The sequence below is a fragment of the Schistocerca serialis genome, chromosome 9 (assembly GCF_023864345.2).
Source record: "Schistocerca serialis cubense isolate TAMUIC-IGC-003099 chromosome 9, iqSchSeri2.2, whole genome shotgun sequence".
NCBI lineage: Eukaryota > Metazoa > Arthropoda > Insecta > Orthoptera > Acrididae > Schistocerca > Schistocerca serialis.
Genome location: NC_064646.1, coordinates 325,992,581 through 326,012,047, shown reverse-complemented (window position 1 = coordinate 326,012,047; position 19,467 = coordinate 325,992,581). Strand labels below are relative to the sequence as shown.

General features: G+C 45.3%; 1 protein-coding gene across 2 annotated transcripts in view; it reads left to right on the top strand.

The window, feature by feature from the left end:
- The window catches only part of LOC126419113 (synaptotagmin-7-like), a 572,342-nt gene that overhangs the window by 510,051 nt on the left and 42,824 nt on the right, over window positions 1-19,467 (top strand). For both annotated transcript variants that reach the window (XM_050086209.1, XM_050086210.1), the window contains 2 exons: window positions 5,713-5,853; window positions 14,692-14,839. In XM_050086209.1, the coding sequence (XP_049942166.1) occupies window positions 5,713-5,853; window positions 14,692-14,839 (289 nt within the window). The remainder of the gene's footprint in view (window positions 1-5,712; window positions 5,854-14,691; window positions 14,840-19,467) is intronic.

The following is a 19,467-nucleotide window of genomic DNA, read 5'->3' as shown; positions in this document are numbered from 1 at the left end:
TTCGAGAAAATAACAAGTGAAGTTTTATGCGTCAGTGATGTGCCGGTGCGTTGCGATCCTGAGCACGAGATGCTGGTGGTGACGCGGTTAGCGTTCAAGCTCCGCAATCTGTGGATTGCTGTATCGAGTCCCGCTCACATTTTTAACTCATATTGATTTCAAAACCAGTCGTATTATTTCGTACGTATTACCTTTGAAATAAAGACTATGGAAACTTATGTGCATTTGCATGAACTTTTACTGAATTTGCAGTGTTATTCCACTGTTTGCTAATTTTTATTATCACAACAAATGTTGTATTTATAAATATCAACAAGTGAACGACAAGACGCATAAATTTTTCCTTAAAATGTATGCCTATTGTCAGTTTCGAAATCCCTTGTACCTGCAGTCGGGTAAAGTAACGACAGCTGCTTTGCACCTGGAGGCTTCGAACGGTAGGCACACGTTCCTAGGACGAGAGACTGGCTTGGAAATATCAAGTAAAACGTCGATAAATAAAGATGTGAATAACTTTATTCAAATGGTTCAAATGGCTCTGAGCACTATGGGACTTAACTTCTGAGGTCATCAGTCCCCTAGAACTTAGAACTACTTAAACCTAACTGACCTAAGGACATCACACACATCCATGCCCGAGGCAGGATTCGAACCTGCGACCGTAGCAGTCGCGCGTCTTCGGACTGAAGTGCCTAGAACCGCTCGGCCACCGCGGCCGGCAACTTTATTCAATAATACATTGAGTTACAGCATGCCAGAATGTGATGATAATGTACGATGAATCGTCGGATGTGCTTTCGACATTACAAGTTGCAGGGTGATAATTTTCATACAGTCACGGAAAAAATAAATTAAAACGGCTCTACTACAATGAAAGAATTTCGGTTTTCCCACAAGCACAAAGAATCTTCAGAGTATCTGGGAAAAATAAAGCTCTTTGACATTTTGAAAAATTTCTCTCTTCCGACACTTTGATGTAAAACCATGCGCAACGCAACATTTTCGTAAATATGGGTGCCTAAAATTGGCGATGTACGATTGAATGTATTTTAACAGCATCTTCACGAAAAGCAAATTTCTTGTTGATTGTCAATCAAGTTGAACAAGTTTGAAGACGACTGATAAGGTTTTTAACTTGCGTATAGAAATATAATTCGCATAAATTTACTGTAATAATAAAAAATAGTAAATAGTGAAATAACATAGGAAATTCAGTAAAAGTTAGTGAAGATACTTGTGTCTTTTGATATTACCTTTCAAATGTAATATGCACAGAATAATATGACTAGTGTTGAAAAAAATACAAGTTATAGAAACGTGAGCGGGCCTCGACACAGCGTTCCACCGATTATGGAACTTGAACATTAATTACATGACCACCGACATCTTTCACTCGCCGGCCGGTGTGGCCGTGCGGTTCTAGGCGCTTCAGTCTGGAACCGCGTGACCGCTACGGTCGCAGGTTCGAATCCTGCCTCGGGCATGGATGTGTGTGATGTCCTTAGGATAGTTAGGTTTAAGTAGTTCTAAGTTCTAGGGGACTGGTGACCACAGATGTTAAGTCCCATAGTGCTCAGAGCCATTTGAACCATCTTTCACTCAGGATTGCAACGCGTCGGCACATCATTGACGCGTAAGACTTCTCTTGTGATTTTCTCGAAACCGCCAAAATAGCACGTCTTTCTTCTTAAATATTATTTTGTCCTAATGAACTATTAAAAGTGTACAAAGTTTGAAGTAAATCTGTGATCCGAACGTCGAGGCCACCATTGTAAGTAGTTCCTCCCTGAGACACTAGGCCAACGTTGTAATTTACTGTCAGTTAGCGGTAGACTCCTACGAGGCTATAGTCACAGGCGTGTGCGACGTTTTCACGCTTGTAGACCTCTTGGTTGCTCGTTGGTATGGAGTATCCTGAACTGCACTGCATCCACAACGACGGGGTAGATGGCGGGCGGTTTCTTAAATACATGCTAAGCTTAAGGGTACTCGTTCTGCCCCAGAAAATCCCTCCATTATCAAATTGACTGCTCCTTGGTGTCTCAATATCAGCCCTATTGGACGCGCGGGGTGGCCGCGCAGTTTGAGGCGTCATGTCACGGATTGGGCGATCTCTCCCGCCGGAGGTTCGAGTCCTCCCTCGGGCATGGATGTGTGTGTTATTCTTAGCATTAGTTAGTTTAAGTAGTGTGTAAGTCTAGAGACCAATGACCTCAGCAGTTTCGTCCCTCAGGAATTCACACACATTTGAACTTTTTTTCTGTCCTATCAACTGATCCCTTCTTTTTTCTTTCTTTTCCCCTCGATTCGCTTTAGTACCTCTCCGTCAGTTATCCGATCAAGTCTGCACATGGCAGATCACGCGAGCGTGTAATTATGGTTTGCTTGCGGTTATTGTGGGGCCTTCAAATGTGTTCGTTTCGTCATCGTTTACGGTTCCTGATCGTTCAAGTGTTATTTACGTTTATCTTCACTATTTCAATAGTTTAAAAGAAAAGTATAACTGCAATGGAAACATACCACAGAAAAAATACTGTAAAATTTGAATTTTCAATGGACAACGAGCCTTAGAAATCCGACAATGGATAACTACCAATCTCAGACGTAATAGAGATCAAGTATATTTTATTTCAAAATTTCTTCTAACCTAGTTTACGACCGCGTTCTTTGGGTGTGTTCAGGAAACTTTGAAATGGCACTAGTTTCTGGACTTGCGGCCAAGTTTTCTGTCAGTGCGGCAGAAGACGACTAACGTGAGTTTTTAATGTACTAGTGGAAGTGCCGAACGATGGTATAAGACGGAAGTTACAATGTGTCTTCGTAGATTTTCCCGGCGAATGAGATGCTTGAAGGTCCTCGGGTATGCAGCCGGGTTGACTGGTCGTTGTTGAACGAATTTTCGACGGCGTAACGTGCCATCATCATCAGGTTACTCCTGTTGACTGACGTCCACGTAAACATTGACGTCAAATATCCAGTTAGATCGGTGATAAACATAAAGGGCTATGAGAACCATATAACGTATCTGGAGCAACTCCAGTCGTGTTTCATATGCAACCAGACTGGCCATGTTAAGCAGGAGTACCCGAGACGAAACTTTCATATGGAAATCAATGTTACGAAATGTCAATTTCTATTTTCTGATCTGTTTGTAGGCACAAACAGAGCTTCAGATGTGGACAATATGGTCCGTCTGCGAACAATGAGGACACTATTCGTGATCCCCCTGATTCAGTAGTTATGCACACCACAGTGAGGGAGCATTGTTTCACAAAAAAAAAAAAAAAGAAAAAAAAGAAAAAAACGACGTTTCCAGTAACATTTCCTGCAGAGAATCGATCTGAAATCGATAACAGGAAAACAGCTCAGGCAGGCAGGATTCGAACCTGCGACCGTAGCTGTCGCGCGGTTCCAGACTGTAGCACCTAGAACCGCTCGGCCACCTCGACCGGCCACAGTCAGGGAGTGACAAAGATGTTGCAAACGTATAAAATCTGCATTTTCAGCTTTAGCGAAATCTCGTCACGGTTCAAATTAGTGTGTCTTCAACAGTTTTTCTACGCAGCTGGAATAGACAGCCGGACTCAGAGACGTTAACAACGGCGACATAAAAGGCCTACGCCGATGTAACCGGCACCTCGGCAAGTACAATTGATGGGATCTGTGTCTTACGAGATTTATTAACGCCACAGCTGCCAAAATTGGCTGGTAAACTTTTAGGATCACTGTGCCTACGTAAACAGAATTAATTTGGCAAAACAACAGGCCTTTCGCGGTAGGTATATCTAGAAGCTAAATACCAGCTTACTCTACCACATAGAATTAAAAGAGACGGAGTTACGAACACGGAAGGCTCCCATAAGAAATATTAGGAAATGCCCCGGCAACAAACTGCAATGGTGGATGCGGCAAGCGAAACCGAAATTGAAGACACTGCCCAGAGAGTATGGTTACTAGCGTGAGCGGGAGAAGTGCACTGACGAATTCCCTTTCCTTTGCTTTCGAGAACTCTAACATACAGATCAAATAACCAGTAATAGTACACAAATAAAATAGAAACACATATCACAGTACTACAGAAGAGTGAGTTGGAAGCTCTTAAAGTGAGATGAAGACATGACATCGCATAAGAGGAAACTGACTCGCTTTTTCCACCTAGTATGAACGACAAAGCGGGCCCGCTACAAAATAACGGAGGAATTTAAAATATGAGAGGAGACAATAACCCAACAGGATCTCATAAAATACGGAATTTCCGTGAATTATATGCGGAAACTGAAGGAGACGAGACTATGAAGCTTGTATTCTGCAAGATATCGTTGCTGCCGTAAGTGACGCAGAAAACAGCGCCCTCGCTGACGTAGTAATGTAAGATGAAGTATTTGAAGCACTGTCCACAAGCCGAGAGCAAAATAGTCAAGTGCAGCTGGAGTACCAGCAGAGTTCTACCTTAATTACTGAGACATCCTAAAAACCGAACTTGACTGCTTAACAACGCTTGGAACGTAGACAACTCCCTGAAAGTTTCCATAAAGGACAAATAGTACAAGTACTGAAGAAATATCCACCAACATAGAATGTTTGAGGCCAATAACTCTAATCCATGCTGGTCGACCTATTAACTCCAAAATAAAGCAGGTAATAAAAAACGTGGTAAGAGTTCATCAGACGTGTTCAGTACTTGGACACAGTATCATAGATACATTTCCGTAAAGTGATAGCAACAACATACATCTACAATTTAAAAAAAAAAAAAGAATCTCTGACACTACAAACACTTAGTATGCACATATTATATCCTGGTGCCGCTGAACACACTTCTTGAGATTGCTGCATTTTTTTCCGGCAGTGTAGCATTCATGAAACTTATAGACTTCCTTCTTCATCGAAATGAGGCCATTATCAAGGGTAAATGCCATGCTACACGGTATAAGTCTGGAGTGAGTAATTCTTAATACCATGTGTTTCGCTCTCAAAGTAGGCAAATTATGCTACGACGTCCTTCGCTTTCTGCCAGTCCTCGAGTAAAAGATGTTAGCCACTTTTTGTCAGGTTCCGCAGAATATCACCTCACAGTTCTTGAGTACGTCTACAGTATTTTTGGAAGAGGGATGCGGTTGGAATTCCCCATGAAGATATGCGGACAATTTGAAGATGAACATAGAGCTAGATGTTCAAAAATGGCTCCGAGCACTATGGGACTCAACTTCTGAGGTCATTAGTCCCCTAGAACTTAGAACTAGTTAAACCTAACTAACCTAAGGACATCACACACATCCATGGCCGAGGCAGGATTCGAACCTGCAACCGTAGCGGTCTCGCGGATCTAGACTGCAGCGCCTAGAACCGCACGGCCACTTCGGCCGGCAGCTAGATGTTCTTATACAGGTGTGACAGGGGCCAGAACTCTGAAGGATGGCGGACACAGTACGGTATTGGGAGAAGCATGGCAGCAAACTTAGTACCCAAGAAACCCCAGGTTTGCCGGTAAGCCTTTCTGGGTGTTGCAGCATTCAGAAACGTCAGTGTGTGTTTGTCCTGCACTAAGCGTGAGCCTAGCACCATAATCCCGCTGTGAACACAAGCGCCGGTTTATGAGAGGCCTCGCGACAGAGCAAACAGCCCGTGTATCCCTCGCAGCAGACACCAACGCCGCCGTCCGCTCGACGGTCAGAGCCTCATCTCTCACGCCGGCGCTCTTCTTCTTTGCAGATGGCCTTCCTGCAGAACCGCTCCATGTCGATGCTCGACATGTACATCGACAACACGGAGTCGTCTGAGAACGTCGGCCAGATACACTTCAGCCTCGAGTACGACTTCCAGAACACCACGCTCATCCTCCGGATCATCTCGGTATGTTTTACGACAGAACAATTTTTGCTCAATATTTTGCCGTCCTACTATTTTTACTTTTAATTCTCTCATTTCCAGTGGTAACTCAAAGTACCAGTTTGTCCGGCGCAGTACTTCTACAAAAAATCATTCTGTTAATATTGCAGTTCCTCTTGTTTCCATGCTACTAGTATAATCATCAAAGAGCTCCATGTGAGGTATGTAACAAATGCATATACCCACGTCGTTTCCAAACGTGTTATAGGGGAGGAGGAGATTAGAGTTTGACGTCACATCGACAACAAGATCATTAGAAACGGAGCACAAGCTCGTATGAGGAAAGGATGGGGAAGGAAAGTGGCCGTGTCGTTTCTAAGGAACCATTCCGGCATTTGCTTTAAGCGATTTAGGAAAATCTCGGAAAACCTCAATCAGGATGGCCTGACGCGCGTTTGAATACGTCGTCCTCCCGAATGCGAATTCTTTGTACTAACCACTGCGCTACCCCGCTTGGTCGAATGTACAATAAAAGTAGAAACTTTAGGCATATTGTACGTAAACATAGAATGCCTCACCTCAGTGATACACGGCTCAACTCCTTACTGTATGCAGACCAACGTAAAAACATTTGACAGCAATCGCTCATTTTACAATTGCAAATATTTTTTACCAAAAGTTTGTTTAAAGGTTCACATGTAACAATTTAGCAGAAGGAAAACAAACAAACCCACTGAAGATACTAGGGCTGCCCGGAAAGTAATGCACTGAATTTTTTTTTCTCATCCAAAAACATTGCCACGAATTGGAAACGTTACGTGTGTATTATTTAAAGTGAGCACGCCAAGTTTCCGTCACTTCCGACGGATAGCGTAGTTGTAGTACAGTTTCAAAATGGCGTCTGTAGATGACGTACGTTACAAACAACGTGCCGTCATTGAGTTTCTCACTGCAGAGAAAGAAACTGTGGGGAATATTCACAAACGTTTGTGCAAAGTCTATGGAGCATCTGCTGTCGACAGAAGTACAGTTAATCGTTGGGCACGGAGGGTGAGGTCTTCAGAAGGCGGTTCGGCGGAGCTCCACGATTTTCAACGGTCGGGAAGACCATCCACGGTTGTCACACCTGACAGCCCTGACGTAGCTCCCTCGGTCTTCCACTTGTTTGGTCCATTAAAGGATACCATTTGTGGAAGACGTTTTGGGGACGATGAGGAGGTGATTCACACAGTGAAGCACTGGTTCCGCCACCAGGACAAGGATTGGTACGACAGGGCATACATGTCATCGTTTCGCGCTGGACGGAGGTTATAAAATGGGATGGAGATTATGTTGTATAATAGGGTGTGTAGATAAAACACCATTCATTCGTGTGTGTAATTCTCATTATGTTCAATAAAGAATTGTTGAAGAAAAAAATGTGGTGCATTACTTTCTGGGTAGTCCCCGTAGCACATAAAGTGCTGAAACATATACGAGTGAAAACATAAACTACAAAGCTGTCTTGCATATGGCGTGATTCCTCTCCAATCCCATAACAAAATTTAACAAATGCTATCCGCAATTATTAATATATAAGTAGCCATTAAAACTGCACCTCGAGGGAAAATAGCAGGTAACAAATTTTACTTATCTTGCATGTACAGTGTAGAAGGAAGTTATGCATCGATGGTAAAGATGACCAATAAGCATTACCAGACATCTACAAAAATGTAACCCATTAATGAGTTTATTTATAATATGTACAGCTAATAATGGAGGTATGCAGAACTTTGAAGTGCTGTAGGCTCTTCTGTGGTGCTGAGTCACATACATTATACAGTTAGAGTATTTTTTTTTATAGAAACAAGTAGTCTTGAATGTTGATGTAATCATATAAGACAATGACATGTAGTAATGTCGATGTATTTTCCTCACTACAGTCTACCGTACTAAAGTTGATAAGTCTGCAAGATCGCCGAAGCTTCAGGGGCGATGCTCTGAGTATGGCTTCTTAAAGAGACGCGCCGGCCTATCAGAGCAACAACAAGGAAGTCATACGTATTCAACGTCCTCTGGTGGCGTGTAACCGTAGCACCCCCATCGGAGACAGAGAGCGATAGAATTGCGAGATCGCCCAGCGGCTCACTGGAGGGAGATTTAAATCTCTCATATTCCACGCATCTGCGAACGGCACACAGCACGCCGGGTGCAGTCGATGCAGATGCCACCTATACAGCAGACAGAATACATGATTAAATGTTTATATTATTGACAGTATAACAAGTGAAAACTTTAGTACGTAGAGCTGCCACCTCTGGTCCAACAGCAGCTCTAATTCGTCCCGTGTCGAGTCTGTCTCAGCTTGGATTGGACGGGAAAATCGCCCCTCTCTGTTTCAACGTTATGCCAGAATTGATCAACAGTAGAGGCCGGCCGCCGTGGCCGAGCAGTTCTAGGCGCTTCAGTCCAGGACCGCGCTGCTGCTATGGTCGCAGGTTCGAATCCTGCCTCGGGCATGGATGTGTGTGATGTCCTTATGTTAGTTAGGTTTAAGTAGTTCTAAGTCTAGGGGACTGATGACCTCAGATGTTAAGTCCCATAGTGCTTAGAGCCATTTGAGCCATCAACAGTAGAATCAGGCGTGTTGTGACACGCAAGTCTCTCAACAACCCATTACTAGATGTTCTCAGTAGAAGATAGGTCTTGAGAATGTGCTGGATAGGGCAACAATTAGACAGCCTCTGTATTGAGGAAGCACAGGAGAGCACAGTCAGTATGTGGTCTGGAGTCATGTTATTGAAAGTTAATACCGGCTTTAGAGCATCAGAAACGTAACATCTGCCGTCCAAATTACTAGCTACGTGAACCAGAGGCTATCGCTTTGTGTACCCAGTGGCGCCTCACACCACCAACACCAACACCGCTGCTGCTGTGCCTAATATGATGACTGTAATCTGGAATGTTCGTTATCCTTAGAGCCTCCACATGCGGGTGTGTCATCGTGACACTCTGCGCAGACCTGGGACCCATCTAAAAAACAATGTGGTCCCACTTCTGTGCCCAGTGCTGTCTTTGGATACATCACTGCTTGCCTGCCTGTCTCTGCCGTCGTCTCAAGGGAATTAGTAACAGTGGACATGACTGTACAGTACAGTACAGCACAGCCGAGCCAATAATACCGTATCCTCTCGGGCGCTAGTTGTGTGGCATCTCTGAGCCACTACATGGCAATTCTCTATTCGCATGAGAGTCGTCAAATCCCAATCCGTGCGAGCATCACTATGGTGAAGTAGTCTCAGTAGACCATGATCCTGCTGCCATCGAATTTCAGCCCATGTTGGTAGACGTTTCCACTTTTTGCATGAGGCATAACTCGATTTTCTCAAACAAATAAATAAATCAATCAATCAATTAGGTTACAGATTGAAAACCATACTGCATAAGCTCGTATACAGATTGTAGAGGGCTTTACTTCTACCTCATTTTGGAGGGTGTTGACCCAGATTTTTCAGGCTAGCAAATGGGAAGTTGAGGTACATAAAATAGAAACCAAACATCCTCATTTTGACTGTGATATTAACTGATAGTATGTGTAGTGCTACATTGACTGGGAGTGATAAATTAACAGTGTAGCACTAGCTTCCTACATTACTGATAAATCTCTTTGCAAAACAGTATTGTACATTATAGATAACCTCAATGAGGCGACACTGTTTCAAACGGACTTGGATGGTACTGGTCAAGGTGGAGGCTCTAATCTTTATCTGGACATACTCATTTAGGTTTTCCGTGGTTTTTCTAAATCATCGGGTGGTTATAATTAAACTTTCCCTATTTAGAACGTTGTAACACGGAAACTAATTACCGTACGAGTACCGAACTTGGTAGCATTAATATCCAGAGTGGTGGGTGCATGATTTTCACGCGTCACAGCGCCACCGTCTAGTTCCAACCATGGCCGCCATGTCTCACACACCTGACCAGTCGCAGTGCACTTGTTGAATGTTTCAACATGAGTTTGGACAAACGGAGCAGGGCATTATTGGTGAAGCTCTATTATCAAAACAACAGTAATGCTGCAGCTGCACTTCGAGAATATCACCGGCTAAAAGGTTTACGGAAGGGTCCTCTTTCTCCACCTGCTGTGCGGAGCATTATGAAGAAGTTTGAATCAACTGGAGAACTGGGCGTCGCTCCGGGAAGAGGCGGAAGACCGGTTGCACCACAGGTGGTTGATGAGATCGCTCTTGCTATGGCAGACAACGCTGCACGTAATTCCCAATCGCCAGGCAATGCGCGTGCTGTGTCACGACAGTTGAACGTCCCGTGGTCCACCGTACGGAAGATGCTTCGAACCGCTCTCAAATGGTATCTGTACAAGATCCATATCGTACAGCAGCTTGTACCACAGGACGTACAACGATGTGTTGAGTTTTCTCTCCACTTTCTCACAAGGACTGAAGCTGACGAGGGCTGGCTCTGGACCATCCTATGGACAGACAAAGCTCATTTTTCTCTGATGGGTGACGAGAGCACACAAAATTGCCGAGTGTGGAGATCTTCATCTCCTTTCACTGCGCATGAAGTTCCTCTGTATGGTGAACGTATCACCGTATGGTGTGGCTTCACGGTTACGTTCGTCACTGGCCCATTCTTTTTTGAACAGGCTGGCTTTGAAGGACCAAAGACGTGCTGTGTGATTGGCCAGGTTACTGTGATGTGCTCCAGCATGTCATACCTGCCCTACAGAAGAGAGACCATTGAACTCAACAGGTTTCACGCAAGATGGGGAACCACCACACATCGCTCATGAAGTTCACCTGCTTCTCCGAAACCCACTTGGAAACGATCGAATTATCAGCCGATCGTTTCCAAATGCTTGGCGGGCACCTGATCTCACTCCTTGTGATTTCTGGTTGTGGGGCTACCTGAAGGACAGCGTTTACCAGGGGAACATTCACACCTGTGCTGATCTGAAGCGCACCATATCGAGAGAAGTAGCCAGCATACCTTCGTTCTACTGTGCAGGACAAGATGAGCACCATATTGAGCCCCTATTGTAGCACTAATGGTACCGGTAAGTAATGGTATGATGTACCGTACCAGCAAAAGTGTTTCAGTTAAACTGATTCTGCATTATTTCTCTTCCCCATGTCCTTGACATTAATGCTACCAAGTTTGATCCTCGTACGGTAATTATTTTCCATGTTACAACGTGTTAAGTAGGGAAAGTTTAATAATAACCACCCAGTACTTTAGGAAAATTTCACAAGCTGCGACATTGTCGCGAATAAAACAGTGACCCGAACACAGAATAAATATCCTTTACTTTAGTCTATGGTCACAAACTTTTTGTCAACAGATTACCGGTTTCGGTCCATGATGACCATTTTCAGATATGTGCTGCTGATAAGATGACTCTTGCATGTGCTGTTACCTACATATACACTCCTGGAAATTGAAATAAGAACACCGTGAATTCATTGTCCCAGGAAGGGGAAACTTTATTGACACATTCCTGGGGTCAGATACATCACATGATCACACTTACAGAACCACAGGCACATAGACACAGGGAACAGAGCATGCACAATGTCGGCACTAGTACAGTGTATATCCACCTTTCGCAGCAATGCAGGCTGCTATTCTCCCATGGAGACGATCGTAGAGATGCTGGATGTAGTCCTGTGGAACGGCTTGCCATGCCATTTCCACCTGGCGCCTCAGTTGGACCAGCGTTCGTGCTGGACGTGCAGACCGCGTGAGACGACGCTTCACCCAGTCCCAAACATGCTCAATGGGGGACAGATCCGGAGCCCAGTGTCCCCTCGACGATCACCAGTGGTGTACGGCCAGTGTAGGAGATCGCTCCCCACACCATGATGCCGGGTGTTGACCCTGTGTGCCTCGGTCGTATGCAGTCCTGATTGTGGCGCTCACCTGCACAGCGCCAAACACGCATACGACCATCATTGGCACCAAGGCAGAAGCGACTCTCATCGCTGAAGACGACACGTCTCCATTCGTCCCTCCATTCACGCCTGTCGCGACACCACTGGAGGCGGGCTGCACGATGTTGGGGCGTGAGCGGAAGACGGCCTAACGGTGTGCGGGACCGTAGCCCAGCTTCATGGAGACGGTTGCGAATGGTCCTCGCCGATACCCCAGGAGCAACAGTGTCCCTAATTTGCTGGGAAGTGGCGGTGCAGTCCCCTACGGCACTGCGTAGGATCCTACGGTCTTGGCGTGCATCCGTGCGTCGCTGCGGTCCGGTCCCAGGTCGACGGGCACGTGCACCTTCCGCCGACCACTGGCGACAACATCGATGTACTGTGGAGACCTCACGCCCCACGTGTTGAGCAATTCGGCGGTACGTCCACCCGGCCTCCCGCATGCCCACTATACGCCCTCGCTCAAAGTCCGTCAACTGCACATACGGTTCACGTCCACGCTGTCGCGGCATGCTACCAGTGTTAAAGACTGCGATGGAGCTCCGTATGCCACGGCAAACTGGCTGACACTGACGGCGGCGGTGCACAAATGCTGCGCAGCTAGCGCCATTCGACGGCCAACACCGCGGTTCCTGGTGTGTCCGCTGTGCCGTGCGTGTGATCATTGCTTGTACAGCCCTCTCGCAGTGTCCGGAGCAAGTATGGTGGGTCTGACACACCGGTGTCAATGTGTTCTTTTTTCCATTTCCAGGAGTGTATTTGACGACGCTGGTGCTGATTTTGCATTTAACATTTGACGAAGCCACTATGGCTGCAGTACATTAGGACATTGTTTTTATAAAACAGATCTGAAGATGGTCATTGTAGACCGAAACCGGTAATCTGTTGACAAAAAGTTTGTGACCATAGACGTAAAGTAAAGGAAATTTATTCTTCAGGCAAATGTTGGAATGATTTCTACTGCAAAGGCGCGGCAGACTACCTGTCCCATCCTTCTCAGACTACTCAAACTAGATATGTAAGTGAATAAACAGTTGTGTCACCTGAATAACAAATCCATCACGGACAAGTCACTCCTTCTAAAGTCGCCCAGGTCGACTGTTGATGACGTGATTGTGAATGTAACGTGAAGGAAGAAGCACAGTTAATTCAAGACCAGGCAGACATCATGTACTGACGGACAGAAACCGTGGGGCGTTGGGAACGATAGTTGTGAAAAATCACTTTAAATCGCCGGAAGGAATCACTCATGCTACCAGGAGTGCATGTAGCACAGTATCCGTGCTTAGGGAGTAGAGAAGAATGGGCTGGAATCGTCGAGCTTCTCTCATAAGCCATACATTTCTGCGGCCAGTCTAAGCGAAGCTTAGAACGATGCCACTGGACAGCGGATGATTGGAAGCGGTTGATTTGGAGTCATGAATAGATAAATGCCATCCGATGTAAGGGTTTGGGTTTGGCGAATGCCTGGAGAAAGTTACCTGTCATCATGTGTAGTGCCAACAGTGAAGTACGGAGGAGGTGATGTTAAGGTGTAGGCTGTTTCCCGTGGCTAGCTGTGGCTCTCGTGTTGCGAATAAGAAAAGGCTAAATGCGCAAAGATATGAACACATTTTATAGCACTGTGTATTGCGTACAGTGGAGGAACAGGTCGGAGACGGTGATTGTTTATATTACCATGCCAAAACACAAGGGAAGGCACCACCCACATTAATGTCCACTAATAGGTGTCCAGATGCTTTTTTATCATAGTGTACTTTGTGAATATGCAATACAATGCTAACCATTTGCATATCCAAGCACGTAGTACACTTAATGTCAACATGACGTCTGTTGCTTACAGCCCTCGTTCTGTTGCTATTTTAATGGACAGCGGCGTGTATTGGTATACAGAATACATATTAATAAAATCAAAACACTACAGGGACAAATTTCTGACTGCAAATGGAGGAGGAAAGGTCCTATGTCCAGGAATGCATCATTGCCATGGTAGATGGCGCTGACGAATGGCAGTTCCTCTGACCACGTACCGTGTGTTCCTTGGGTGTTGCAGGCTGCGTGATTGACCCAGCGTATTGTAAACACCAGAATGGTCCGTTATTCATGTCGGGAACAAGCAGAGATGCTGTTTTGGTACAGCCGTGATGCATCTCGACCGTTTCCATCTGCTTGGCCGTACACAAACAAGTATCCTCACAGACACCAGCCACATCACACAACATTTCAAACCCTTTTTCTTGCGTTTGTGTGATCGTGGGTCCTTTCAGGCAGACGAACGTGCGAACACCAGATTGGAAGACGAACTCTAGTACAAACTGCAAAACTGGTATAAGCAGAGTCCGCCATCTCCCTGTCCCTGCACATTCTTCCGTCTGACAGGACCCATGATCACACTAGCTCCCAAAAAGGGCTTGAAATGTTGTGTGATGTGGTTGGAGCCTGCGAGAATACTTGTTTTGGTATAGTGTGCTGCCTCTCGATCGTTTCCATCTGCTTGGCTATACATATCACCATCTCGGCTTGTTCGCGGCATAAATACCGGACCATTCTGCTGCTTACAATACGCTGCCAAAGCATATAGCCTGAAACACACAAGGTACACCAAAACGTGGTCACATGAACTGTCATTCGTCAGTGCCTTTCCCGTGGCAACGATGCATTTCAAAGCATATTTCTTCCTCCATTTCCAATGGAATCCGTCCCCACCGTTTGTGGGTTTTATTGATGTTTAACCTGCATAAAAACTACTCATTTTCAAATTAATTCAAAAATAAATGAGACCGGATTTTTTAGCAGCACCATCACTCTGACGACCTCTCTGTTTATTTGTCTTGGCGAGATCGACTGAATTTGTAAGCAAGCATGCCTCAGCTTCCTTCGCACAGTGCAGTTGCGACTGACAGTCATGCATGCTCTCGTTTTTTCGCAGGGGAAAGATCTCGCTGCCAAGGACATCTCCGGCACGTCGGATCCCTACGTGCGCGTCACACTGCTGCCCGACAAGAAGCACCGGCTGGAGACCAAGATCAAGCGGCGCACACTCAACCCACGCTGGAACGAGACCTTCTACTTCGAAGGTATCACAACGCTGCGCCTCTTTACTCCCAATATTATTGCTGAAATATACAAGATTCCACGGTCCGAAGGAATCCTTGTCAATTTCGGTACAGAATTGTTAACTGAGTTAGCGCCCATCGTGATTGGAAGAAAGCACAGTTCACAACCATCTAGAAATAGAGTAGCAGAAGTGTTCCACAAAACAACCCACCGATTTCATTGACGTATTTCTGTTGTAGAAACCGACAACAAAGTCTGGGCTGATAAATCAGGTAACTCGAACAGCATGACCCCCTCCATGCTAACCAGCAGATTCCCAAAACAATGATGATGCAAAGCTTAGTTTGGGCGTTCCTCACACGAGATTCTGAAATCCATGGATCAAGGCAGTCATTTAGATGCACTATTTCTTCACTTCCGAAAAGAATATCACTCGTTACACCACTGTGCCTTGATAGACGCAGCACAATTCTGTTGGTGCGAATTACTCTCAACATGCGGCTGGGTCCATGATTGCAAATAGCCGATCAAGTTGGAAAAGTTACTGAACGCCTTGAGGCTCTGACACTACAGCTGTGTCAGTAGCAGTTGTGAAATTACTTGTAGCCAGTGCAAGGAGCTTTTGACGAAGACGATTATGTTTAGTTCGTCGGGCGCTCAACTGAGTGGTCATCAGTGCCCGAAGGAGCTTTTGGAGGCACTTTTGTTATCAGGATGTGTCGTAGGGATAATTTTACTAAAGGTATAATAACATGTCATTTGTAATTTGAAGAAAACTAGTTGTGCAGCTTGATTTTGATTGCCTTTTTTTATTTTTTGGATTGGTGGTGACAGGTGGATTCTTTTGAGTTTTTAATTGATTTTTGCCGCCTGATAATTACTGTTGAAAAGTTCTTACTAATAAATATTGTGAAGTATAATCCACGTAATTAACCAAGTTGTTCCACTCACCTGCCATTCCACATTAGGGTGAAGTGAGAGTTGTAGATTTCTGAGTAAAGGGTTCCAGTGTTACATCTGTGAAAAAATGAGTTAACAGCGGAAGAGGAGCCCTTCAGATTCAGTTGAAGGGGAGGAACTAGATAGAATGAGGAGGGAGATGGGGGCTGCGGAATGGATAATGGCAGTCGGTAAGAAGGCTGCTCTTAGAAAGATATATTCAGATAGTTTCACATGCTGTATCACCAATAGATTGGACCAACTGTCTGAGCGTATAGGAGAGGAGTCTCTCGTAGCTGTAGGTGTAGGAAACTTGCAGCAGACCTCAACAGTAGCCTAAGTCAGCTGTAAACTGAAATACACTGAAGAGCCAAAGAAACTGGTACACATGCCTAACATCGTGCAGGGCCCCCGTGAGCACGCAGAAGTGCAGAACACGACGTGGCATCCACTCGACTAGTGTCTGACGTAGTGCTGGAGGGAACTGACACCATGAATCCTGAAGGCCTCTCCATAAATCCGTAAGAGTACGAGGGGATGGAGACCCAACTCGCTTTATTTGTTCATGAGACCCAGAAAATATTAGATACAGGCTCGCAGGTAGATGCTATTTTCCTTGACTTCCGGAAGGCGTTCGATACAGTTCCGCACTGTCGCCTGACAAACAAAGTAAGAGCCTACGGAATATCAGACCAGCTGTGTGGCTGGATTGAAGAGTTTTTAGGAAACAGAACGCAGCATGATGTTCTCAATGGAGAGACGTCTACATACGTTAAAGTAACCTCTGACGTGCCACAGGGGAGTGTTATGGGAACATTGCTTTTCACAATATATATAAATGACCTAGTAGATAAGAGTCGGAAGTTCCATGCGGCTTTTCGCGGATGATGCTGTAGTACACAGAGAAGTTGCAGCATTAGAAAATTGTAGCGAAATGCAGGAAGATCTGCAGCGGATAGGCATTTGGTGCAGGGAGTGGCAACTGACCCTTAACATAGACAAATGTAATGTATTGCGAATACATAGAAAGAAGGAGCCTTTATTGTATGATTACGTGATAGCGGAACAAACACTGGTAGCAGTTACTTCTGTAAAATATCTGGGAGTATGCGCGCGGAACGATTTGAAGTGCAATGATCATATAAAATTAATTGTTGGTAAGGCGGGTACCAGGTTGAGATTCATTGGGAGAGTCCTTAGAAAATGTAGTCCATCAACAAAGGAGGTGGCTTACAAAACACTCGTTCGACCTATACTTGAGTATTTCTCATCAGTGTGGGATCCGTACCAGATCGGGTTGACGGAGGAGATAGAGAAGATCCAAAGAAGAGCGGCGCGTTTCGTCACATGGTTATTTGATAAGCGTGATAGCGTTACGGAGATGTTTAGCAAACTCAAGTGGCAGACTCTGCAAGAGAGGCGCTCTGCATCGCGGTGTAGCTTGCTCGCCAGGTTTCGAGGGGGTGCGTTTCTGGATGAGGTATCGAATATATTGCTTCCCCCTACTTATACCTCCCGAGGAGATCACGAATGTAAAATTAGAGAAATTCGAGCGCGCACGCAGGCTTTCCGGCAGTCGTTCTTCCCGCGAACCATACGCGCCTGGAACAGAAAAGGGAGGTAATGACAGTGGCACGTGAAGTCCATTCCGCCACATACCGTTGGGTGGCTTGCGGAGTATAAATGTAGATGTAGATCTCTTCTGAACAGCACGTTGCAAGATGTATGCTCAATGATGTTCACGTCTGGGGAGTTTGGTGGCCAGCGGAAGTGTTTAATCCCAGTAGAGTGTTCCTGGAGCCACTCTGTAGCAACTCTGGCTGTGTGGTGTGCCTCATTCTCCTGCTGGGATTGCCCAAGTCCGCCGGAATGCACAATGGAAATTAATGGATGCAGGTGATGAGAGAGGATTCTTACGTACATGTCACCTATCAGAGTCGTATCTGGACGTATCAGGGATCCGATATCACTCCACCTGCACACGCCCCACAACGTTACAGAGCCTCCGCCAGTTTGAACATTCCACTGCTGACATGCAGGATCCATGGATTCATGAGGTTGTCTCAATACCCGTACACGTCCATATGCTCGATACAATTTGAAACGAAACTAGTCCGACCAGGCAACATGTTTCCATTCATCAACTCTCCAATATCGGTGCTGACGGGCCCAGGGGAGGCGTAAAGCCTTGTGCCGTGCAGTCATCAAGTGTACACGAGTGAGTCTTCTGTTACGAAAGTCCATATCGATGATGTTTCGTTGAATGGTTCACATGCTGACACTTGTTGACGGGCCAGCATTGTAATCTGCAGAAATTTGCGGAAGTGTTGCACTTCTGTCACGCTGAACGATTCTCTCAGACGTCGTTGGCCCCGTTCTTGCAGGATCTTTTTTCGGCTGCAGCTATGTCGGAAATTTGATATTTTACCGGATTCCTGATTTTCACACTACACTCATGAAATTGTCCTACTGGAAAATCCCCACTTCATCGTTACCTCGGAGATGCTGTGTCCCATCGCTATTGCGCCACGTTCAAACTCACTTAAATCTTGATGACCTGCCATTGTAGCAGCAGTAACCGATCTAACAACTGCGCCAGACACTTGTCTTACATAGGCGTTGCCGACCGCAGCGCAGTATTCAGCCTGTTTACAGATCTCTACATTTGAATATGAATGCCTATACCAGTTTCTTTGACGCTTCAGTGTAGAAAAATTCTACTATTAAGTAGTTCTCATGGCAGACGTGTAAGCCAGCAGCTGCGGGAAGTGTTTGGGGAGTGAGATCATGTCACAAGCATTGTGAATCCTAGTCCAGTGTTGACTCAAGTGACTGATAACATAGGGAAGTTATGTAGGAATTGTACGAAACTTGATCAGATAGTGACTGTGGGTGGAGCTGTGAATAGTTTTGTAAGGACAGAGATCATGATGTAGGTGATGCCAGGAAGAAGATAATTACTCAAACTGGTTGCACAAACTTGCACCTCATGCAGCTGTTTCAGCGTAATGTTCGGCTTCATCTTAATATAGCTGTTAGGCATATTAACATGCGGCTTATGAAGGCACTAATGATAGAGGGTACGACTGACCTTGCAGGAACGCCAGCTGAGTCTGTCGATAGATCAGGCCTCTCTAGACACGGCCTACACCTCAGTAGGAGTGGGAGAGGGAGGTTGGTAAAGATTATAGCCGGCACTCTAGTGGAGAATGATGGGATCACTCATGGGAAAATTCCTAGAGTAACAGGCATTAGGGCTGCACCTTTTTAAGATTGAAGTCAGATATCCCCGCTTAAAGAAGCTCTCTCTAACATAGGAACCATCTTCAAAAGATAAAGTATCTTAAATGGTGAAGGAATTAACATATTTCATCAAAATATAAGAGGTATTAGATATAAACATAGTGAATGCTTCTTGATGTTGACTCTGATATCATTAGAATATCAGAACACCATTTACACAATGTGGAAATTCGGAGGGTTTCTGTACCTGGTTCAAATTATCTGGTTATTTTTCAAGGAGTTTTTTGTGCAGTTGGGGAGTGGCCATGTGCATGAATCGCAGTATACAATTCGTGCCTATTGATGTATCAAAGCACTGCGCTGAACAGACCATTGAATGTTGTGTAGGAGCTGTTGAATTCAAGCTGGTCAGTGTGGCCGAGGGGTTCTAGACACTTCAGTCTGGAACTGCGCGACAGCTACGGTC